Source organism: Sitodiplosis mosellana, unplaced genomic scaffold (genome assembly GCF_009176505.1).
Source record: "Sitodiplosis mosellana isolate CC-2019 unplaced genomic scaffold, AAFC_SMos_1.0 Smas_scaffold_56, whole genome shotgun sequence".
NCBI classification, from domain to species: Eukaryota; Metazoa; Arthropoda; class Insecta; order Diptera; family Cecidomyiidae; genus Sitodiplosis; species Sitodiplosis mosellana.
This window is the reverse complement of record NW_022595298.1, coordinates 1-24971: the sequence shown is the minus strand read 5'-3', so window position 1 is coordinate 24971 and position 24971 is coordinate 1. Positions and strand designations below refer to the sequence as shown.

General features: G+C 36.4%; 4 protein-coding genes across 17 annotated transcripts in view; all 4 read left to right on the top strand.

Moving 5' to 3' along the window:
- LOC129570423 (glycoprotein 3-alpha-L-fucosyltransferase A-like) overlaps positions 1–25 on the top strand; it is a 1802-nt gene extending 1777 nt beyond the window's left edge. The window contains exon 6 of the mRNA XM_055450031.1: positions 17–25. Within this exon, the coding sequence (XP_055306006.1) occupies positions 17–25 (9 nt within the window). The remainder of the gene's footprint in view (positions 1–16) is intronic.
- Positions 26–832: 807 nt separating this feature from the next.
- LOC129570409 (dentin sialophosphoprotein-like) lies at positions 833–8738 on the top strand. 7 transcript variants are annotated; one of them, XM_055450008.1, is made up of 14 exons: positions 833–971; positions 2507–2648; positions 2733–3203; positions 3303–3530; positions 3655–3717; positions 3833–3919; positions 3988–4164; positions 4244–4426; positions 4544–4696; positions 4788–4988; positions 5079–5198; positions 5269–5469; positions 5581–5715; positions 5784–6598. In XM_055450008.1, the coding sequence occupies exons 2-14, from the start codon at positions 2600–2602 to the stop codon at positions 6092–6094; spliced, it is 2379 nt and encodes a 792-aa protein (XP_055305983.1). In that variant the 5' UTR covers positions 833–971; positions 2507–2599; the 3' UTR covers positions 6095–6598. The 7 variants fall into 7 exon arrangements, with proteins under 7 accessions (XP_055305983.1, XP_055305988.1, XP_055305986.1 ...); XM_055450009.1 differs by lacking the exon at positions 833–971 and adding an exon at positions 7266–7383 and having other exon boundaries at positions 2265–2648; positions 5784–6136; XM_055450013.1 differs by lacking the exon at positions 833–971 and having other exon boundaries at positions 2231–2648; positions 5584–5715; positions 5784–8738.
- LOC129570408 (serine protease nudel) lies at positions 7342–18434 on the top strand. Its single transcript, XM_055450006.1, has 28 exons — positions 7342–7446; positions 8519–9087; positions 9173–9410; positions 9624–9812; positions 10005–10142; positions 10490–10550; positions 10622–10749; positions 10897–11051; positions 11132–11419; positions 11624–11751; positions 11884–12250; positions 12368–12515; positions 12787–12941; positions 13031–13067; positions 13171–13287; positions 13409–14198; positions 14282–14381; positions 14470–14542; positions 14749–14862; positions 15023–15854; positions 15927–16118; positions 16267–16427; positions 16534–16689; positions 16874–17098; positions 17187–17247; positions 17368–17472; positions 17657–17764; positions 17947–18434. Exons 1-28 carry the CDS (start codon positions 7419–7421, stop codon positions 18290–18292), a joined length of 6009 nt encoding a protein of 2002 aa, XP_055305981.1. The 5' UTR covers positions 7342–7418; the 3' UTR covers positions 18293–18434.
- Positions 18435–18672: 238 nt separating this feature from the next.
- Positions 18673–21616, top strand: LOC129570404 (uncharacterized). 8 transcript variants are annotated; one of them, XM_055449999.1, is made up of 3 exons: positions 18673–18876; positions 18950–19486; positions 19730–21616. In XM_055449999.1, exon 3 carries the CDS (start codon positions 19808–19810, stop codon positions 21233–21235), a length of 1428 nt encoding a protein of 475 aa, XP_055305974.1. In that variant the 5' UTR covers positions 18673–18876; positions 18950–19486; positions 19730–19807; the 3' UTR covers positions 21236–21616. The 8 variants fall into 8 exon arrangements, with proteins under 8 accessions (XP_055305974.1, XP_055305971.1, XP_055305969.1 ...); XM_055449996.1 differs by lacking the exon at positions 18950–19486; XM_055449994.1 differs by lacking the exon at positions 18950–19486 and having other exon boundaries at positions 18674–18876; positions 19698–21616.
- Positions 21617–24971: the final 3355 nt, after the last annotated feature.

Sequence of the window (24971 nt, the reverse complement as noted above, 5' to 3'; positions counted from 1 at the left end):
TGGTGGTTCGATCCAGATACGCTGAGAAGAGGGTTTTGGCGAAATACCAGAAGCTAATTTAAAGGCTATTCGAGCAATTGATCAATTGCTAGTTATCTGAAATAAATAAAAATTCAATTCAATTAAATTTACATAAACTACATCCATTTAAAACAATAATTTTTCACCTAGAACATTTATTTACCTCAGTAGCATTTTCACTGCCTCAGTAGTTGTCTCAGTTTAGAAAATTGTAATAAAAAATCTATTGACGTTTCAAACGGTATCCAATGAATATGTTTCTACCTATAACATGAAAGAATGCTTCAAATGAATAAGAGCTGAGCTTTAAGTTTCACATTTATTTCAAATAAAAAAAAGTTTTTAAATAAGATTTTACGTTACAGAAATAAATCTCCAGAAATGATTGTGAGTTACGATTTTTTCCACAGAAACTCTAACTGTAAATAGAACTACCAAACAGAACTATTTTTTACTGCTTTTGAACTGTTGAATTGCAATTAAGAGAATCGTCACCTATCGTTCCATTTATGAAAATTGCCCTTTCCTACATTCTCATGCCTGCAACTTCCTCAGAAACGTCAAAAAAATGCTTTCGCTGATCATTTGACTAACGTCATCTCTTGAATCTCTCAATGTCAAAATTCAGCAATGTCAAATTTGATCCGGTAAAATAAACGTTAACTTCGACTTGGTTCAGCGGAAGCATTTATCAGTTCATTCTTCATCGCACAGCGACGGTATTCAGTCATCTCTTCAAGTGTCTTCACATCAGTCATCTCTTAGAGTCTTTTTCTATTCAATAAAACAGTTTATTTGCTGTTTGGTGTCTTCTGAGTTCAACTCATTTTTCGCTTAAATTTCGATCCAAATTATCCTTTGTTTACTTTTCAATTATTGAGCGAGTGTTCATTATTGGTAAAAGCAATTTATTATTCTGTGCCGCACAGCTATTCGTTGTCAAGGTTAATGTAAGTACATTTTCAACATTTTTTTTTGATTTGGTCCGTGGGAATATTAAGAGCGTGAAAATCTCAATTGCTCACAGCTGGAATCAAATTTTAAGCCATAAATCTAAAGAAAAAAACATCACAAAATTATGCCACAAATCACATCACAGGTATAATCTCCTAGAAGAGCCACACTTTTTCTTGAGTTCAGATGTCCAATCTCAATTTCTCTTCTAAATTTCCGGTTTTCCTCCCTTATTTATCGAATTATTCTACCATTTTCATTCGGATCACTTTTGAATCATTGAATTGTTGGCACTACATAAAATGTACATAAAGCTAATTTGTTTTCATTATTCCATTGTTTCAATACTAAATCAAAATCACTCCTTTTACACAATTCAATTGGAACGGCTTTGATTGGATCTGTTTTGACTTCCACTTTTTTTTATTTAATTGGATTTGACTTCACACGGAGATTCCACTTCATTGCAATCACAATTAGCGTAATGAAGAGAGAGAAAAATGCGACAGATTAGATGAATTGTATCGATGATTCGATTTTTCCCACTAAGAACCGCATTTGTTAATTTAAGCAACATTTTTCCACGAACTCATTAGTTGCTAACATATAAATTAGCCCGAATCCTTATGTTTTTCCGTCAAGTAGACGGAATGAGATAATTTTCACTTCTATCTATCCATACGTAGTTAAAATCACTAATTGTAATTGCACGTTAGGAACACAATATCAAAATTCACATCAAATCATGATCATCGAACTGCAATTTCCAATTGAATAAACATAGTCTACACAAAAGTAAATTTCGTCAACTAATTCCACCGAAATTGTTCAATGCACTTGGTATGACACTCTTCGATATGAAAAAAACATCGGATTTGCATTGGCTACAAATTGTGCCAACTAAAAGAAAATCTGCTCGGTAAATTCGCCTTTGATACAATTTCATTCTAATGAATCTGAATTTCACATCAATTTCAATCATTTCATTCCAATTTTGACACAAAACACGGAACAAAGAACAATAACCCGTTTATCAAAAACAAAAAACCATAGATCGTTTATCAAAATCAAATTACAATAGCGATTGTTCTATGACTGTGATTTTTTTCATTCAAATACAAATTTCGCACACACAAACCGTGAATGGCATCGATTCAATCGTACGCAGAATACAGTTAATGCACAAACTGTTGTTTTGTCAACATAATCGTGTTTGACAGTTTTTTGTTCTCCATTTGTGCAGCGCTGTCAAAGTGACAGAAAGACATTAATTGAGTTACAATCCGATACAATGGAACTGATTGTGTTGAGCACAATGTGGTTTTCAGTGCTTCGAAGGAAAAATGTGAAGAAAAAAAATCCATAAAGTTTCATTTGTGTGAGATACACAACCTACACAAATTGAAGTTTATTTCCACGTTGATCGCAACGAAACGTATATTCAAAAGACAATGGGGGAGATATTTAGAATCCAAAATGAAAGAGAACAAAAGAAAGGTTATTCATGATTCATTGTGCACAATTTCCATAGTTCAACCTCTTGTGGAAAGCAAAAATCGTCAACGCATAATTCATCAGCGCAAAAATCGTCATCAATTCGATTGTGGAAATTGTCGCCGGCAAAATGGTTCGGAAAGTAATCCGCAAAAAGCATCCCAGCTTGATAACACCGAGTAAGTAAATGTGGTGAAAAAAAACCAATTGTTCCAATTCAATTCCACGTGCATTCTCACTCACGTCCACTTTTTTGAGGTTAGAAACGCGATTCTGGAAGAAAATTCAAGGCGATTTGACGGACGATCAGATGCTACGGTTGGTGAATTGTTTTGTGGGGCTAAAGCGAAACGGTCAGCTGGAACGTCATGTAATCATGAACCGACCAACAACGCACAAGGGTCGTCGCCATTCGATTCATGTGTCAAATGGAGCAAATGTACCCCAAGCGGAAAGTGAAGTTGAACAACGGCCACGAGCAAAGCGAGATCGAAGTTTCAGCGTTAATGTTCCACGTGATCTGGCGCTACTTGATCAGAATTTGAATGAAATAATCGAGGATGAAATCACACAAAGTGCACCGATCGATGAAGTAGACGAAGGTCAAGTGGATGAGGTGCAAGTGGGAGAAAATGAAGTGGACGAAGTTCATGAATCGGAAGAAAACCACGAGCTGGCAAAATCACCCAGTCCCGAACAAGCATTGCCCATCGATGATAGTGGCTTTGAAAGTGGTATTTATGAATTTTGCTTGAATTCTATTTAAACAATCGCTTGATCTACGCTGAGTGGACATATTCATTATTTGTTTCACATATTTTACTCTTTTTCAGAGGAGAGCATTCCAGAATTTCAAGCGACCGGTCAACTACAGTATGACGACGACAGTTTCTTTGGTGAAGGCTTCCCTCAAGCGGATGGCATTGATCTATCGATTCCAGCCCCTGAAGCATTTTTTGTCCGAGAGCAACAAAAGACTGCTGATGCAATCGATATTGACACCTCGCGTGAAACATCCAGTCCACGTGCAGGTGAAAATGCAATGGCATCGGACGAACTTGGTAATTGGACGGTTTTTTCAATTGTTTTTGGCATTTATGACCTATGGCAGTGTTTTTTCATATTGTCATCATTGGTTTTTTCAACATAATCAACTTCTTTCTAATCGTCGTTTATTTTGAACAGAGGAAAATGGCGACAATTCTGATTGTGTTGACCCCCATAGCATGCATCCAGTCATTGAAAGCGGTATGTAAATACGTCTCACTTCGAATTGCACAGAAGGAAACTCAATAATCATATCTCATTTCGAATTGTCATCAAAAACTTGCCGCAACATTTTATCTCATTCATAAACTTTCAGACCCGTTGGATTTGAGCACAAGTGAAGCAAACGATTCGAGCCACATGAAGGTGTTGTCACCCGATTCCACTACCGTTCCAGAAATTGGTATTAAAATGCAAAAAATTTGATCTATCAATTGAATCACTTTGAATGACTTTTTTTGTTTCATTCAGAAGTCGACCCGAATGTGATTGATCTAACACAGGAAGACTTGAACTCAAGCGAAAATGAATCAACAGAAGAACTGTCCACAAGTGACAATGAAACATCGAACGGAGGAAAAAGCCGTCCACTTGACTTGTCATTGCCAAATAATGATTCACTTGTTGTGTCTGAGCCAATGGAAACAGGTATTGCATTGCATTTCATTTTGTCCATTTTTGGACGGCCAATTTGTTCATACAAAATTGTGAATTGATTTCTGTTTAGATCACTCTGAGCCAATGGAAAAAGAAGACGATGACACACATCAAGTTACGTCTTCTGAATCACACTCTCATCAAGTCGAAGAAGAAATCGTTCGTGATTCAGACGAGGTGAGCTCAGATTCAGCCGAAGTTTTGAGTGGCGTGAATGACTCATCGATGAATTCGACGGCCAATCCAGAATTTGGTAATAAAAACAATTTTACACCATAGGAAATTCAGTTTGATCGTGTTTAAAATATAAATGAATGGAAAATGTTTCAATCTCATTGAACAAATTGATCACATTTTTGCCTTCATTCAGATGCCACAGAAGCTGCACCGAATGACATTGCCCAAATGACGGAAGGAATGGCTTCAAGTGACAACGAAACAGTGATGAATGAAGTCACCGATGTTCCAGTGGCGGTGCCAAAGGAGGCGGCCCCACTTGAATCGACCATGCAAATGGAAATCGGTACACTACAGACATTTCTTTCGACCTTTTTTTACATGGACGATTTGAATTGTGAAACGATGACTAACGTTTCGAATTGCTTTCAATTTAGATCACTCTGATGGTTTGCAAACTGATGACGAAGACACTCACCAAAGTCAAATCGAGCATGTGTCTACCGCCGGTCAGCAACGAATTGACGAAGAAACGGTTCATGAGCCAGCTGACTCATTGGAGGTGAACGCAGATGCAACCATCGATTTGAGCGACGTGGAAGTTTTGCCGGCAAGTCAAACGGCAAATCTAGAACGTGGTAATAAAAACGATTTTATCATGAAAATGGCAACCATGAAACCAAATGGTACAATCAGTCAATCATTTTGATTATGTTTCTTTGTCCTAGAAGTCACAGACACCGCCACGGAAACAACTCCAACTGTCATTGAAACATCGGGCGAAGCTGCTCGCGAGTTTGCGGTAACAGTGTCAAAGGAAGCGGTTCCAGATGAATCAATGGAAATCGGTATTACATCGAAGCTTTTTTAGCCCATTCTCTACACATTGATAAATGTTCTGAATTGCTTTCAATTTAGATCACTCTGATGGTATGCAAACTGATGACGAAGGCACTCATCAAAGTCAAATCGAGCCTGTGCCCACTGATGGCCAGCAACGAGTTAAAGAGGAAACGGTTCATGAGTTAACCGAGTCATTGGAGGCGAACACAGATGCAACCATCGATTCGAGCGATGTGGAAGTTTTGCCGGCAAGTCAAACGGCAAATCTAAAACTTGGTAATGAAAACCTTTTCAGCATGAAAATGGCAACCTTCATGGAATAATTACCACCAAATGGAACAATCAGTCAATCATTTTAATAAAATCTTGTGTGTTTCTTTGTCCTAGAAGTCACAGACACCGCCACAGAAACGATTAGTCCAATGGAAGAAATGACTTCCGATTCCAATGAAACATCAGGCGAATCTGCCGAGCTGTCAAAGGAAGCGGTTCCAGATGAATCAATGGTGCCAATGGAAATCGGTAAAAAGAAGCATTTGTGGCCCATTTTCTACACATTGGTAAATATTTCGAATTGTTTTCGCATTTAGATCGCTCCGAGGCCATGCATCATGATGGCGATGATACGCAACATGACGAAGAAGATCCGAAACAATTTCAAGGAGAAACGCAACATCGTCAAGGGGAGATGCACCACAATCAAGTTGATTCTATCAAAGATTCGCAAGCAGAGGAAGATGCTCCGAATTCGCAGACGAAGATAGTTGTCATCGATGTTGCAGCATCAATCGTCACACACTTGGCTAAACCAGCCGATACATTGATGTCGCAAATCAAGGAAGAGAATCAAACCGGCAACGAGAACAACGGTTCTGAGCATGACGAATCGGCAGTGCATTAAGAGCAACAATTCGCTAAACGTTTTCGCATTTTTTGATCCGCAGTAATTTTTCAATTTTCATTCTGCATTTTATTAAGTCGTTAAGTCCATTTTTCATTCCAATCATGCATTTTTACTTATGTCATTCAAATTTGATGGGACAACAGTAGCACAATTTCATCGCACCAAAATGTTTAGTTGAAAGAGAGACATTTTTTTTTGATTGTGAACCACGAAGTTGATTCGTGATATTCGTGAGGGATAAGTTTACATTTGATTTGAGATTTTGTTCATGTAAATTTGCTTCTTTGAACTATTGAATTTTTAAATTGAAATTCACATTTGTCTCATCGAAACATGAGTGTCAATCATCATTAGCAATGCGGTAAAAACAACAATTTTCATTTTCATCAAAATTCGAATGAACTTACTTCACTTCGTTATCTTATGCACATTCGTGACTGTGTTTATGTATGACCTATGGCGAAATAAAGAAAAGTGAGCAACTTTATTTTGTTATGAATCAATTTAGTCTTGTACTGTGGCTTAACGAGCTTTGCCATGACAAAGCAATTGGATTCTTTGGATTTGGAATCACAAGGCGATTGGTTTGAAACGAAAAATGTCAAATCGTTTGTCAAATTCTTCTGTTGATGGAAAAGGGAGCTTTCAATATCGATTCAGCATGAATATTGGACACAGATCATCACAAATATTCAGCTTGGGATACCGTTTGCATTGCAAAATTTGTAAAAAATAGAATTTTTTCAGCCTTTGTTGCGATAAATAGTGCATTAGCAGTTGAATCAGGCTGATTTTGAACAATTCCACCTAAAATAATTGCATAATTCATTTTGTCCTACATACCAAAAGCGATACGCAATCAAATATTCCAATTGTCAGTGCACTTTCAAACAAAATATGCGTTATATTAGCGACTTTTAAGCGAAAAAATGCCCAATTTGTTGATAGTTTCATGCAAAAATTGTTTGTACATTAATTTCTATAGCCTAAAATTCAACTGCAGTGCCAATGCACGAAATTCCATATGAAAAAAAATAACTCATTGCGTCTAAGGCACATTTTTCGATATCAGCAAAAATTGAACTGAATTCGCGCTGCGTTGCAATTGCGTCAGTGGTCAGTCCGAAAAATTGGTTTTCATTTTGTTCAAATCCATTTTTTATTTCAGCTGACACATGCATAATTGACATGAAAATGGAGCTCAATTGGCGATTCACATTCGATTCGTATCGCATTCGTCATTTGCTCAGCAACGAAACAACTTTTCCTTTGCCGTTTGCTGTAACCTGTGGAATTTTGTTTTAAACGCCAATCTATCGATATGGCTCGCACAAGCGATCAGTCTAATGGTTTGTGATTTTGTGAATTTTCCTTTCTTTTGGTTTTTGTGTTCGAAATAATTGTGGAATTCAACGGCTAAGACATTTAGAAATGCAGCGAAAATTTAAAAATATTTGGATTTGTGTAGAAAATTAGTGCAATTCGTCAACGATTTGTGATTTATTTTTAAGAATCTTTCAGAAAAAATAGCGGAAATTGAAAATCAAAGTTCTTCGAAATCAAAGAAATATCGGAAATTTATGCCGAAAAAATATGTTTTTCGATAGAAAATCAGTTTCATTCCTATGATTTGTGATAAATTCTTCAGTTTGTTTTGATGTTTTTGAAAAATAGTGGAATTCGAATCGTTCAAAACCTTCAAAATCAGTGAAATATCGAAAATTCACAAAGAAAAAATTATTTCTCCAAAAAAAAGTTAGCTTCATTCTTATGACTTGTGATAAATTCTTTCAATATATTTGGACTATATAACGAAAACGGAGTGAAATTAAATCGTTCAATTCCGTGAAAAGACGTGAAAATATCAGCAGAAAAAATTCGACCATTTGTGACTTGATTTTTAAGTTTATTCTGATTTTAGTGAAAATTAAACCATGAAAATCACCAAAATATCGAAAGTTGATTGAAAAAATATTTTTTATGGAAAATCTGTTCAATTTCGACGTTTTGTGATTAGTTTTTTTTTTTGTTTTTTTTTTTCTTCGAAAAATAGTGACTTGAAATCGGTGAAATATCGAAAATTTATAATTTTTTTTAATAAGTTCAATTTCGAAAGTTCTGAAGTTTAAAAAAAATATCCGCTGTTTCTGAACGATAGTGAAACTAAATGAAAATCTCCAAAAAAAGCAGTGGAATCTCGAATATTTTTCCAAACAAATTTCTCTTGAATAATCTGCGATGAAATTTTTTTTTGCTTAAACCCACAAAAGTGTTTTGAATTGATTGTGTTTTTTTTTCGAAAGAAACAAAATCAATTTAGTGATTGTTTCAATTCAATTAGCCGTTGAAAGTGGTTTATTTTTTGTATTTGGTTAACCGAATGATTTTTTAACAGAGTTTTTTTTTCTATTTATTCTATAGATACGCAGCAGTTGCTGATTTGCAACATTCGTTCGGCGGGAACCAAGCGTATATTTGCTATCATCGGTGTGATTAGTGTACTATTGGTGTTTGTGCTATTTTCATTGTTGAGCAATAGTGCTCATAAAAGTGAAGAAAATAATATCGACCGACATAAAAGATCTACGATTCCGGACGTCGTAACAATTCGAGGGTATCAAAATGATGGTGGACACAAAAACATGAGAAAATACCAAGAAAAAGTCGTCGATAATCAAGTGTTGCGCCGAAAAAAGCGTCAGTCTGTTTTAGATCCGGTCGATTCACAGTACATTCGAGATGAAAACGTACGAAAAAAACGTGAACATTTACAACAGGTGCAAGCCCAGTTTGAAGAGTGCCGCCATTCTCAAGCGGATAAAAGTAAATGTGATCAATTTTATCGTGAGATGTTATCCCTTCGGCAAGCACTAAACTTCGAAATCGGAACACTCCGCCAAGGGACGAAAAATGTACAAAACCCAACATTGAACAGTGAACAAGCTGAAATGGCCCTAAGCAATCATAAAATGTCGGAATTGCATGGTTCAGTAAGAAAACCGAACCCCATTGTTGCTTTTTCACTATTTCTCATTAATCTTGATTCCTTTCTTTTGTGATTTTCTTTTCCTACAGGTAAGAAAACCATCCAGTGAAATAAATCGCGAAGGCCAAAAAGTGAACGAATTTACACCATTCCCACGATTCCATGAGGAAATGGATAGTTCACAAAACAATCTATGGACCATTGACGAACCGGCAAATGTAGCACCAGAAATTCCAATGCTTAGACCACCTCCGTCAACACCGCGAAAACAATCATCCAGTTTTCGGGAAAATGAAAAAATATCGCCACTGAAAACACAAAGTTTTGGTAAGTCATTCAAAGGATGTTTCCATTTTTTGGGTTTATGAATGGATTTTTCTTGAAAATACAAAACTTTGGAAGAAAAAAACATTTTCGGACAAAAACTGAATTCATGTTAGTCGTGTTAGAAAAACCGAGTTCATTGAGTATATTCCAATTTGAAATGATGTGAAAAACTTCAAAATTCAAACATTTTTTCCCTTTTTTTCTTTCTCACAGATCCAAGTGGTCAAATTCTGCAATTGTGTGACCAAATCAGTCGTCAAAGTCCACATTCGGATCAACCGGCCATCAACACTCTTCCGGGCCCAACATCTAGCGGATTTGTCACGAATAACGCTCAGGCACAGCCACACAATTTCAATCAGAATTTTCAGCCAAATCAACAAGTGACGCAACAATTTGGCAGTATGTTAACCTCTCCGTCCGATTTACTTTTAGTTTGACTTTTTTCCTAAACATATGAGTTGATATGACAGTTTTTATTTTGTCTTTTGCAAAAAGCTTCAATTTTTTGCTACGGCATAGAAAGGAGTTCATTGCTTAACTTGTTTGTTTTTATTTTTTTTTTTAATTCTCCATTTGTTTTTGCTTATGCAGTGCCACAAGTGTATGCGTATCGCCCAAATCCCGTGTGCATAATTCCCCAGCAAATGCAACCCGTAGCCGTCGGCCAAAATGTATTCGTTCCACAACAACAGTTCGTTGGCCCTGTCGCTAATAGCGGAGCTGCAAATCGTAAATTGTTAACCTTTTTAAACCATTTTTTTTTATAAAACAAACATTTTCATTACAAATTTTTTTAAACAAAAGCATCGAATAAAAAATGAGCATTGGGCATTCGTTGTATTCATAATAATGAATTTCTGTAACAAAAAATCATTTTCAAACACATTTTTATATAAGAATCCGCAATAAGAATCCATTTAAAAAATGATTCAATGATTGCAATTTGTTCAATTGACTGATCATTATCATATTGATAAAAGATTGCAAATTGAAAGCCATCCTAAATTGAGTAGTTTTTTGTTACTTGTGACAAGTAACTTGTCTCAATTAATTTTGAATTGTTTTTTTTTCTTCAGGTTTCGTTCTCGTGAATTCAAATGCCCAGCAATTTGCCAGCACATCTCCGAGTGGCCAAGGGTTAGTATTAAAAAAGTAATCGTTCGAAATGGTATTTTTTTTGTCTAACTCTGAGTAAATCCAATTGTCAGATTTGTCCAAGTAGCGGCACAACCGATGGCCCGTTCCGAAGACTCATCGTCAAATGAATCTTCTTGTTCTGCTCAACAATCGAAGAATTCGGCAAAAGTTACACCAGAATCGAAGCGGGCTGAACAAGGTATACTTTCATTCTTCATTTACGTATACGCATCGCAGAGTCAATTTTTCTCATTCCAATGTCAGATTTTATGCATTAACAAAAAAATTCATTCATCAACTCACAAAGAATAATATGTCCCACTCGTTTAATTCTACTTGTTGATAGGACCGGACCCATTTTTTGATTCATTCGCCAGTCGTTTAACTTCGGTCAATGTGACAAATCCATTCAATACATGCGAAGAAGGACAGATCTCTTGTGTTAACGCCAATCAATGTATCCCTAGCGAAAAATGGTGCGATAACGTCATCGATTGTATAGTAAGGCCACATTTCTTTATGTTTTTTTCAATTTGGCTCATTATTATACGCCTCAATCAATTCATCTTTCACATTTGTAGGATTCTAGTGATGAAACGACATGTACTTGCGCATCTCGTTTAAATGACGACAAACTTTGTGATGGCTACCTTGATTGTCCGCTAGGAAGCGACGAGATCGGTTGCTTCGGCTGTGATAAACGGTCGTACTCGTGCTACAACAACGCAGACGAGTATCAGCAGTCGAAATTTGCATCGAATAACATGTGCTTCACGCTGGCACAAAAGTGTGATGGTTTCCACGATTGTTTAAATGGAAAAGATGAAGAGGATTGCTCAATGCTGGTTAAATTCGTTGGATTACACACGGTAAAATGGGAATTTTGGTTTTTTTCTTCTTCAAGTTAATTTGATCCACATTTTCACTGAAGATCAAAATTGAAAAACGAAATTGATAAAATTCATTCATTTCTTATTTTTCCACATTTTATTGAACATTTTTGCATTGATTTGTTTTCCGTTTCAATTCATCGATCGTGTCAAAGTTCATTGTTTTTTCATGCTCTTTCAAAGACATTCATGGTGCCGTACACCGAAGGTATTTTGTATCGTAACTTCCGCGGCCGATGGTATCCAGTGTGCGAGGATCCAGTCGACTGGGCAAAGGATGCGTGTGAATCGGAAATGGGTGATCTTTTAGAGTAGGCATTCCATTTTCACTTCAAATCTTACTTTCAACCTATTTTTTTCATATTTTTTTAGGTGTCTTGAATCACATGTTTCATTTTTTCCAATTTTTTTTTCGTTCATTCTTTTTTTTTCATTTCCACCAGAGCACCTCAGATTCAAAATCGAATGTCGAAGTTACCGGGCCCATTCATCTCAAGGATTTCCCGTGACGAAGGTCAGCCTCTCGCAGCCCAAGTTCGAATAACTAATACGTGCCCAATGAATCAAGCCGGCAGACATAACTTTCACATTCGTGTTAAGTGTCCGCCGATGAAATGTGGTACAGTGAAGCGGAATCTATTCAATCCACCTCAGCTACGAATCCGAGACGAAAAAGAGCGTAAGAAACGTGAAGAATACTTGAGAATCGTTGGTGGAGATCGATCTGGGCCACACAGTTGGCCTTACATAGTGGCATTGTACAAGGACGGTCGCTTCCATTGTGGCGCCACGATTTTCAACGAATTTTGGGTGAGTTTTCTTTTTAAATCGATTTTTGCTCTCAGCTTATGAACAGCTTTTGTGTGTCGTTTCTATTGAACCAAAATGAGCAACGACTTAAAAAAATTTCTCTTTGTCAATCGATAGGTGATCTCAGCAGCGCATTGTGCATCAAAGGGCAGTAATCACTACTATGAAGTACATGCCGGCTTACTTCGTCGTTTCAGCTACGCACCAGAAGTTCAAATTGCCAAAGTCGTGGCAGTCATAGTCAACGATGGATTTGATCGACGCGGTAAGAGCTCACATCTCGTTTTTTTTTCGGGACTTTTTTCAATTTTTGTTGCATCTTTCGTATTGTTCTGTATTTTACTTTTTTTTTCAAATAAATTTTATTCAACCATTTTCTTTGTTCAAACTTTTATTTTCAATTTTTGTTTCAACATTTTTGTTGATATTGATCAACAGAAGTATTGACTTCTGAAAAAATGAGTAATCGTCTTAGATATGCCAACATCACAAATAAATTTAATTATTTCATGTTTTTGTCACTTTCCGCCCTTCAGAAATGATGAACGATGTATCACTGTTTCAATTGGAGAAACCGTTGTTATTCAACCGATGGGTTCGACCCATTTGTCTACCATCGCCAGAACGAGTTACGTCACGATTTGATCCAAATTGGATGGAAGGTCCACCAGCTGGAACGATTTGTACTGTTGTATGTATCAAGTTGATACTACTAACTTCATGAAACTCTTCATGTTCCGATTGCAAAATAATTTCAAATAAAAATCTTCAATTCAACAGGTTGGTTGGGGAGCATTGGCTGAAAAAGGATCGAGTCGTGAGTTGATGTTTTTTTTAATGCTGAAATCCAATCGCATGTGATATTGCAATTTTAGAGAATTAAAAGAAATTTATTGATTTTTCTGTTTTTGTTTGAGCAGCGGATAATTTGGAAGAGGTAAACGTTCCGATCATGAAGAACTGCAAATCGTCGGTTGATATTGATGGCAATGAGATTTGTGCAGGAGAAAAAGACGGTGGTCGCGACGCTTGTCAAGGTATGCATTCAGGCTTTAGTTTTGTTGCACTTTTTTCGAAATTAGAGTCTTTTTTCCTTCTATTAGCATCCAAATTTCCATATTGGTATAAATAAAAATCTCTGTTCATTCCATTTTGCAGGCGACTCTGGTGGTCCATTGATTTGTCGTAGCAAATCGAATCCGGAGGAGTTTTACTTGGCTGGAATTGTGAGCCATGGTGAAGGGTGTGCGCGACGTGGTGAACCAGGCGTTTATACTCGTGTTGCATTATTCGTGGAATGGATCGAGGATATGATCAATTCGGATTTGTCACGGACAGCGGTAGCAACAAAAACGGTGTGTCCCGGTTTCACGTGCACGTGGAGTAGTCGTTGTATTTCTAAGCGTTATCATTGCAACGGTCAAGTGGATTGTCTCGGAGGGGAGGATGAGCTGAATTGTGCATTTAATCCAATGACTGCGGCACGAAAACGCATCGGTAGACAAAATGCGGAACCAAAACTGTCTGATGGAAAGCGCGTTAGCAGGCAAAGTGGTGAACAAAAACTGCCTGGTGGTAATTTGGATATTCCAAAAGAACAACCTGAGCCACATACTACCGAACCTATGCCGTTTCAAACAACTGAAACACACGTAGAAACGATGACGACGACAACAACACAATTGCCCCTCACACTACGGCCCATTCTAACAACACCCGAACCTGATGAGCCCGCAATCCCAGAGACTACTGTGGCACCTGAAACAACCACCATTCAACACATCGAAACTGGTCCAATTGTAGTTCCGATCGAAACAACAACAACGACCACAACCATCACTGAAGTGCCGCCCGTGATAGTTATCACCACAGATATAGCCACAACTACTTCTGAAACCACAAATGATGGCATAAACATCAATGAAAAGCAAATTTTTGTTTGCACAGAGTAAGGATATTTTATGAGTTTCTCTTTTTTTGTGGGAAATTTCAAAATTTCATTGATTTTTTGTTTCAACTTTTTTTTTGCAGCATCAAACAAAATATTGATATCAAATTGAGATGTAATATGCAAGTCGATTGTGAAGACGGCACCGATGAAAAAGATTGCCCATGTGTGGATACGTTAAAGGTATAAACATTTTCACTTGTCTTGTTCAATGTTTTTTTTTCTTCTTTCATCGATTCCATTCGCTCCAACTAAATACTTTTACACGCAGGCAAACGAAATGTTCGATTTAATTTGCAATGGGGAAGCAGATTGCATGGATTTGTCCGATGAACAAGATTGTAGTAAGTTTTCCTATGTTTTATTTCTCTTTTTTCTTTTTTTATGGAAAACTTTAATTTTCAATTGGAAATTCCGATATCGTGGGTAAATTTCACACCATTTTGACTTGGTATTCAAAATCTCGAAACGAGTTAAAAACAATAGCTCTACATTTCATGCAAAAAAGTGACGGGTTTTGTTGTTGAATTAATCATATTTTGAATTCCAGACAACTGCAAACCAGACGAATATGTGTGTCGCAAATCGAATCAATGTATCGCAAAGGAGTCAAAGTGTGATGGAATAGTTGATTGCACTGAGCGAGAAGATGAAGATGACTGCGGTGAGTTAATTTGGCTGTTCAAAAAAGACCAAAAATGATTTTGAACAAAAATCAATATGAAAATTCGAAGAAACAAAAATGAATTCCATTTTCGATGAAATTGATTTGTTTCCAAAAATTCCAAAGACCTGTAATTAATTTCCCTTTTCGTTCATTTCAGTGGCCCTCACCGATGGCAAAACCATTTTGATGGATGCCGATTTGCGGCCATCATTAAATTACAAAGGGATTTTATGCGAAAATGTACGGGGCGCTTGGTCAGTAAAGTGTGTGAATCGTGCACAAGTGCGTAAAAACACTGAATTGGCTGGACAAACGTGCACTCTACTCGGTTTCAGTGGCTACAGTTCACATAATGTGTTGATGGTCGATGAAATTGGTGCGCCCAAAAGGAAACCAAGTGAACGAGTAGATTTCCGACAGTTTGGTCTACATTCGTGGGACAGAATGATCCCAAATCGTCATATATTCAAGAGAAGTGTGGACGAACATCGAGTGTCAGATCCATCTACTGTTCTGCTTGGCGCACCTCAAAGAGGATGCTTTGGGTTATACGTTGAATGTGTTCCCCATACGATAATTCCAATTGATCCCGTTTTCCCACCTGAAGCAACAACTATAAAACCAATTGAAATAACCACCACTCCAAAACCAATCCAAACGACAACCACTCCTAAATCGATTCAAACAACGACCACTCCAAAAACAATTGAAGCAACTACGGTAGTGGTAGAAACAACAACGAAAATATCAAAACCAGTACCACCCACACCGTCCGTAAAACCAATCGAACCAATACATCAAACTGACGACAAGCCAACCATTGTTGTTCCATTTGTACCACCAAATGACACCAACGTTGAAATCATAACGGACAACTTTGCCGCTCCATGGGCAGCAAGTGTATACGTTGATGGTGATCTGGCATGTATCGGAGTATTGCTTGGTCAATGGTGGGTCTTAGCTGAACGGAGTTGCGTCGAGGATGTGAAGTAAGCGTGCACACTTGTTTCACATGTTGTCTTCTTGACTGACAATCCAATTTTTTTGCTCAATTTCAATAGCATGGACGAACAGGTAATTCAGGTCATTCTCGGACACTCGAAAAACCCAACGAAAATTCAAACACCATCCGAACAAAACATCCGAGTTGATTGCCTGAAACATTTTCATACACTAAAAACGGGCTCGGGCTTACATTTGGAAAGAAGCGTACAGTTTAGCCGATACATTTTGCCCACCTACGTGCCATTACAGTGAGAAATGAATTAAATTTAAATGCAATATCATGTGACAAAGTTTGTCTCATTTCGTGAAATTTGACATTCATTGAAAAATAAAACTACATTTATTGAACACATTTGGCAATTCGTTGAAAAAATGCAATTGATTCATTCGTTTCAGTATTGACGAAGACGATACTGACTGTGTTGCCGTTTCACATGGACCAACTGAAGGATTTGTGAGCATTCCAGTTGTGAGAAATGACACTGACTGCCCAAATGATAAGAAGAATTGCTATCAAGCTGCCGAACCTATGGAAAATATCAAGTGTGATGGTTTTGGTATGTATTATGAAGCACTTCCAAGTGTGTTGACCTTTCGTTTGATCAAATTGTTTAAAATTGTTTCGTTTTTTCATCAATTGTGTTCCTTTTGCTACCTCTTTAGATGGATCTAGATACGGTGTCATTGTCTGTCGTTCAGATAATAACACATATTATCCAATTGGATTGATTGCCAATGAAAATGGCTTGTGTTCACTTGAAGAAATTGTTGAGCTTGAATTGCTGGAACCAAGCTACAATAACTTACAACTGTTTTTGAGTAAGTTCGAAATTGTCATTATGTTCAATTTGAATCATTCAGGTTTAAAATCAGGCATGAGTTTCAATGAAAGTATTCGAACAAATTTGAATCTTTGAAGAACCTTGAGTTTACCTGAAGTTTTTGATAACGGATTTGTAAGATTTGAATTGCATTAAATTAATTGCTCTATTCCAATTTTCAGCTTGGCACGATTGTAGACACAAAAAGGAGAATCCAAAATGCTCTGGACATCGATGCCCTCTTGGTGAATGCATCGAAGAAGATCGAGTGTGCGACAAGAAAGCTGATTGCCGTGACGGAAGCGATGAAACAATTGAGTTATGCAAGGCCAAGAATAAATGTTTGCCGCATGAGCTTCAGTGTGGAGACGGTAGCTGTGTGCTCAAAACGAAATTCTGCGATAAAGGTAGCTAGAAAAAATTGCAATTGATTAATCAAAAATTTAGTTATGGATAGCGTATGATGTGCATTTTTAATTGAATTTTTGAAAATAGTTGCCGACTGCGAAGATAAAAGTGATGAACCGGAAGGATGTACCTGTTTCCAGTATTTGAAGTAAGTTTTTTTTATCGCTGAATTCGTGCTTTCTTTCTCCCTTTGATAACGAATTTAGGTTTTCTCTGATTTCAAAAAATTGTTGATCTAATGGCCATTGGTTTTACCCTCGCATTTCAGATTGACCGATCAAACAAAGATTTGTGACGGTATTCCGAATTGCCATGACAAATCAGATGAAACTAATGAGTGCCCGTGCCGAAAGCAGAGTTTCAGATGCACCGAGTAAGTAATTTATCGGAATAAGTTTTTTTTATGGATATTCAAAGAAAAATTTATTGCTTCGCTGCAAAAATTTCGATCAATTGGGACGTTTCAAACCATTTATTCATGAATAGTTTAGAAAAACTTTGTCGACCATAGTAAAATCAGAATCAATTTTTAAAAAAATCTGAATTTTCCAAAACAGGTCAGATGTTTGTATCCCGCCACAGTTTGTGTGTGATGGTCAGTCCGATTGTCCACATGGTGATGACGAGAAACTCTGCTATGGAGCTGAGGAGGACAAAGAATACAGGTTAAAATTGATTTGATACCAATGTTTATCATTTTGTTCATGTTGTCTATCACACCGCGGTTCTTTTGTTCATGAATAATGGGCTATTTTTTCTCTCTCTTTCATGTCAACTGATTATTTCTATCAACAAAGCATTTTACGGCGTTTCTAACATCGCAAGTTTTGTCTCTTTATAATTTCAGTGGTTTCTACCGCGTGATTGAGCGCTCAGCTGGAGAGTGGCAAACCAAATGCCTGAAGAAAACGCTAATTCCAACTCAAGCCGAGCTGAAAAATCTATGCACTCATTTGGGATATGTGAACGCAACGAATATATCATATGAACTGCTGGACCCCGAACAAGTGATGGTTTCAAAATATCAACCGCCCGTCAAAGTGATTTCGACCAAAGCGTCCTCAACAGTGCAACTGAACGATCACTTTAAATTGAATGTCATTCAACCCAGTCAAAAAATGGCCTCATATCTACCTTGGAACGCTACTGATAACGCCAATTGCAATCAATTGTTAATTAACTGCGGCGAATAGATTTTTATTTCGATGACATACGGTTTTTTTTAAATTTTTATATAAAAATGCCAAAAAAAAACTTCAAATTTGTTTTTAATAAAAATAATTTTTGTGATAACGAAAATCATTGGAATTAAATATGTAGCCAAATCAAAGAAAAGTCATTGTTTTTATTGTAAACTGAAAGAAATTGAATCATTTTATTATTTAAAATTGAAAAAAAAAATCCAAAAAGTATGCATTGAGTACACCATCCAGTGAATGTATTCAATTGTCTTCCTTTCCGTCGTGTTTCTTATTTCCAAATTCCAGTTGTGATTGCAAACACTGACCTGCACGGCATTCTTGACATTTCTGTTTTGTAAACAAAGAACTGTTGTCGTAGCGGTTCGTTATCACACAAACGTTTTGCACAATCTTGAGTCAGTCAAGTTTTGAGTGTATTTCAGTCTGCATATTGATACACCTGCGCCAGAAATCTTTGATTTTTTGAATTGGTTGAAGGGAGTGGTTCTTTATATAAAAGGAAAATTTTTGGGAATAAATGAAGAAATCGATTTGAATTAATATCAAAATAATAATAACATCTCTTGTCATCCAAAGTAAGTATGAATTGACTCAATAGAAAAATTTAGAAAAAAAACATAAAAATAAAATCGAATAAAATAATTGAAGAAAGCAGACGGACACAACAAAATTCCATTAAAACGTAAAATTCATGGCGTTTAACTTAGCATTGATTTACACACTCACGAAAAAAATAGAGAGAGAGAGAGAGAGAGAGAGAGAGATAGAGAGAGAGTGAGAGAGAGTGTGTATGTATAAATATATAGCGCATAGTATAGAATTAAACAAATTCTCGATTAAATGTATATTCTTCACCGCATTTATATGCAGAGCTGCGTGTTGTCTGCGCGGCTCCGAAGCAAAACAAAACAACAACCGATAACCAATACAAATGTTCGAGATACACACACACGCAACCGGTTCAACGAAGAGTAGATTAATACAAGTCATCGCTCACTGACACTGAGGCATTTCGAGAGCTGATTACAATTTTTTTCGCACAATTTACGAGCAAAGTAAATAACAATGCGCAAAATAAACTCGATATAATTATATCATATCAAAATAAATATCGGTTCGTGTTTGGCTTACGATTGTTGAACGCTCGACTCATTTTGTTGGTGTGTCTGCAATAGTGTAAACAAAGTGAGTAGGTGTGTGCAGTAGTTAAATCGGTTACCTGAACGTGTTTACTTCTTTTCTTTTTGCAGCACAAAAGTTAGTGTTTTACGTGATAATTTGTATTTTTAACGTAAGCCACAGACTTGCTGATTTTTTAAATTTTCTTTTAATTTTTCTGTCTTTTCTTCATTGACATCCCGTTCTAACGTTTTACTTTTTATTATCACCAATTAAGATTTCATGAGTCTTCTTTGGTTTATTTTTCAGCTATCAGCACTTAAATATCAATTAAACGTGTCCACAAACCGAACTCCAACAGTATTACCAATAATCCAATGAAACTGAATGCTGAAAAATCATCAAAAATCAACTTCAGAGCGCTTTCACACTAAGAAAACCTCGTTATTTCCGGAAAAAATGACCGATACCATAGTCTACAAAAACGTATTGGCCTGGAGAGGTTGTGAGAGACTCTATATGGACACAAGAACTTGTGATGTTTTCTTTTTGTTTAAATCCGATAATGACGATTACGAGAAAGTGCCAGCACACAAGAGCATTCTTTCTTCGGTGAGTCCGGTTTTCGATGCAATGTTCTACGGTTCACATAAACAAAGCGGCGATATAAAAATTGTCGACTCAACACCGCACGCATTCAAAGAGTTTTTGCAGTTTTTCTACCTTGGCGCGGTGAAATTGACGGCCGAGAATGTGCCCGAGATAATGTACCTGAGCAAAGAGTACATGTTAAATGATTGCCTCAATGCATGCGCTGACTTCTGCAAAGCGACTTTAACATTGGACACAATCTGCTGGGGATATGAATTGGCGATTCTCTTCGAACAAGATGGGTTGAAACGGTATTGCGAGCGAAAAATCAGTGAAAACACCAAAGAAATATTCCAATCAAACAGTTTTTTGAGCTGTGAATCGAATTTACTGCGTCACATTTTACAGTTGAATTCGTTAAAATGTGACGAGTCAGTGGTGTTTGACGGTTGCATAGCATGGGCCAAAGCGGTTTGTGTACAAAAAGGCGTTGACGAAATGAGTATGCAGAATTTACGGGCTCAACTCGGCGAACTGTTTGATGAAATTCGCTTTGGTCGCATGAAATTGGAGCACTTTTATCCACGATACTTGTCCTATGCCGGCCTATTTTCAGCCGGAGAATTTCAAGAAATCATCAGCAAAATCGCATTCAAAGACTTCTGCCCAAGATCATTCAATCGGAATGCATTCGTTTCGGAGAATCATTTTGAAAATGAAGATGTATTGGTTTGCGATCGAAAGTGTTCGAAAGACTCATGCCAATCGGACGATCAATATAGATTTCAAACGAATGACATTTTTGACAATCTTTGCGTGGATAAAACGATTTTTCGAACAAATTGCTTGTTGATGTTGAAGAGATTTGTTTGCCGGGTTGAGTTTAGCCGTGACAATAAGACAGGCATCTATTCAACGGAAGCCAAAATTAGAATCAATGAAGCACCAAGTGACGATTACCCAGGGATATTGCTATCGTTCGTTGAAGTCTCATTGAATAATTCCGATGAAATTATCGTGGAACTTCCATCGCCAGTTGTGATTAGCGCTGGCGTTAAGTATGAAATCGAATTCGAAATGGAAACCGGCATCACTTACTCTAGTGAAAAGGCAACCAAACAAGTTCGGATGGAACAAGGCATTATCGCCGATTTTTTTGGAGTATGTCACAAAGGTCGAGAAGGAATTGTCAAATGTTTGCATTTTGCAAAGCAGAATGAATAGATTCGTTTTTTTTATTTTTTTTCGGTTTTTTCTGTAATTCTGGGAATTTTTGTGCCCTTTCTTTGCGACACTTACCAGAAATAAATCATTCCGATTTTTGTTTGAGAATTTTCTTCAACTCATATTTAGTAATGAATAAAAAATATTTTTGTAAGAATATTTAAGGAAATAAAATCAATTTGAAGGGGAACAAAATGAAATCGAAATAAAGCCTCAAGGAATATGAGAATTTTCTGCATGTGAATAAGTTGTTTAATACCTTTACATACTATAGTTCTTGTTTAGCATATTTTCCCATTAAAAATTTGTAATGACATAATAAGAAATGACTAAATTGAGTCTAAACTGAGTGACTTAGGCATGGTTCGACTTAAATCTAAATAGAAATTGCATTTTATTATGATTATTACTGAAATGGAAGAATTAAGATGAAACTTGCTTCGAAAAATGGAAAGTATTTGCTGTAAAGCCCATGATAGAGTCGATGTCTCACATAGTATGTTATCGAAGGGCTTATACGAATCTCACGATCCAATATGAAAAATGTAGGTATTATTACTTTGCGAAGCCAGTGTTTCTTCGAAAAAAATTCGACCGACTCGCGATGATACGTAGATTTGTTACGAATACGCTGTACTTTCTGTGGCAGAACTCGTGAGTTAATTTGTATAAATTTGTGCGAGTCAGTATTGACTTGCGTTGACAAATAAGCCCCTTGGTATTTGGCATAGTATATGGCATATTATGTCATTGATACAATCAATAATCGAATTTTTATGGCAATCAATATCATTATCATAAAAAACAAACAAGTTTATTCAAGTAAACCTCTCAGAAACAAGACGAAATTCTGAACTGCTCAAAACTCCGCATTCTTTACTTAATTCACTGCGAAGAAAAAATTGTTCAAATAAGAAAGATAAAAAAGAAGAAGAGAAAAATCATTGAATGAACGTACGTACGTGATGATGAATGAGCAGTTGAGCACCGAATCTGAAGAATGTCGTAATATTTATCAAATTGGAGTTGACCGCACTAATTTGAACGGCAATATCAAATTCAAGTTCAAAAGGTATGATTGAATAATCGCTTCAAATTGAGTCGATTGTACGGTTCGAAACCAGTTTGGGTTTTCCGATAGCCAAAACTGACCCATAAATGACGATATCGGAATGACTCATTTGCGTCAGTTGGATTGACTCATATTTTGTTGATCCGTAATGAAACTATGAGTTGTGTTCATTTATCGGTCTATCATTTGCTCATTCGGTTGTGAGTTTTTGTATGGAACACTGTGTTTCGAGCACATTTTATTGTTGACATCTGATATAAAAATCATTGAATTTGTTATTAAATCAAACAAAATCGTTGTTTGTGCATAAAAACAGAGAAAAAAAATCAAAATTTGTTTCCCCACTGGCAAAAATATAAAAATAATTAAAACTTATCGAGAAAAATTGCAATCGTTCAGCAATAAGTGGAATGAACTCACGTATATGAAATAAAAATAGCAACGGTTACGCTCTGTGAAGCATATTGAATCAACAGAATTGTGTAATTTTCATACGCTATTGAATTCGTGGCGAAGCAAAAAGTGTGCAAAGTATAAACTGTAAGAAGCGAGTTTGACTGTCGATCGATTCTTTCTTCTTCAGACACATTGAATTGGAGCAAAGCGTTGAAAGTACTAATCGGAGAAAATCAAGCAATAATACATAACCGAAGAAATTCGAAAAGAAGGCGATTTGAATAGAAAAGTTCTCTTCCCTCAAAGTGCACAATGGATGAAATCCAAAATTCGCTCGTGTATAAAAACGCGTTAGCTTGGCGAGGCGGTGAAAAACTGTATTTAGACCATCGAACGGCCGATGTGTTCTTCGTATTCCGGGCGGTACGTGTAAAAGTGCCTGCGCACAAGAGTGTTTTATCGGCAATGAGTTCAGTCTTCCAAACAATGTTTAACGGTACAATCGGCCAGAAAGGTGTTGTACAAATCGTCGGAACAACAGTTGAAGCGTTTAAAGAATTTTTACGATTTTTCTACCTCAGTAGCGTGGGGCTTACTTCAGAGAATGCATTGGAAGTGATGAGTCTGGGAAAAAAGTACGCGGTTGCCAGTTGTCCCGAGGCATGCATCGAGTTTTGCAAGTCAACACTTACATTGGACACCTTGTGCTGGGGCTATGAACTGGCGATTCTATTCGAATTGGATGATTTGAAGAGATTTTGCGAGCAAAAAATTAGCGAGAATCCAAAAAAAATCTTTCGTTCCGTTAGTTTTCTTCTCTGTGAACCGAATTTATTGAGTCATATTTTGCAATTGGATTCTCTGCATTGCGATGAGACAACTGTGTTTGATGGATGCATTGCATGGGCTAGAGAAGCGTGTATTCAACAAGAATTGGACGAAAACAACGGGAACAATCTACGCAATCAATTGGGTGGGTGACCTCTTTTTTGAGATTCCATTCGGGAAAATGGATCTTGAGCAGTTCTATGAGAGATATTGCTCGCACAAAGACCTCTTTTCAGTGGACGAATTTGAAGACATCCTTAGTATGATCGCATTGAAAGACTTTCAATCGGAGAAATTTAACAGAAATTCCAGAACTTCGAATGAATTTCAGAGAGAAATTATGTGCAATTGAGATCGATGTAAAAGTTGAGTAAACGTTTACTCGTGTACTAACTGTAACTTGTGGGCGTTAATCAATTACTATCTAAAATAGACTTCACATTTCGAACGAATTTGTAAATATCACGATTAACAGATGATTTGTATAAATTGATTGTATTAAAGTTATCGAAATTCGCAGTGCAAATTTCGCACTTATCAGTTTTCAACTGTGACTGAACAATTGATATTGAATGGCATTAAAATTGATATGAGCGATTCACTTGAACAATGAATATCCAACAATCAATTGAAAGCGTCATGAACTTATCATTTTTATTTTTATTAGAATTACATACATATGATTCCAAACTATTGTAGAAATTACCAAATAAATCAAGAAACAATCGAGAAACTAAGAAAGATGTATATTAAAACTTTTTATTTTCAATGAATTTGATCAATCATTAGAATTGTTAAGTAGATGAATAAACAATATCACTTCACCACACGCACATCTACTGTGAGTGAGAGAATAATTATCAATTCTGGGAAACGGTTAGATTACTTTATTGTTCACACATTTCAAATACTTTTGAAATGTATAACTTGTATTTAATGTTATTCTGTATAAGTAATATTGCATAATAATTCAAAGGAGAAACAGCCAAGCAGCGACATAATATAATCTCAGCTTGGTCAAAGGGCAAATAATTTGTTGATTAAAATATTTATTTTGAGATTTTTTCTTTCTATTTTTATGATTAAATTCGTCATATTTTACTGTAAGCGCACACCATGCACGATAAAGTGAAGCGTTTTTCATGCAAACTTGTATTTTACACACCACACTACAGAGATTCACAATCTCAAGTATATTATTCGAGATGGCAAGATCCATGGTAAATATTCATTTTATAGACTTTTAGTAGCAGTTTTCCTTTCTCTGACAATAAAAAGTTAAGTCATTAACCCATTTTGGCCCGCTGGTCGTTTTTCCGACCAGTGAAACGACCGTTGCTTCCCAGACTGATATCTCAGTTCCTAGGTGGTAAATTTGGTTACTTTTTTTTTTAAATTGAAGTTTGAAAGACGAACTATCCATTGGGAGTCAAAATAAAA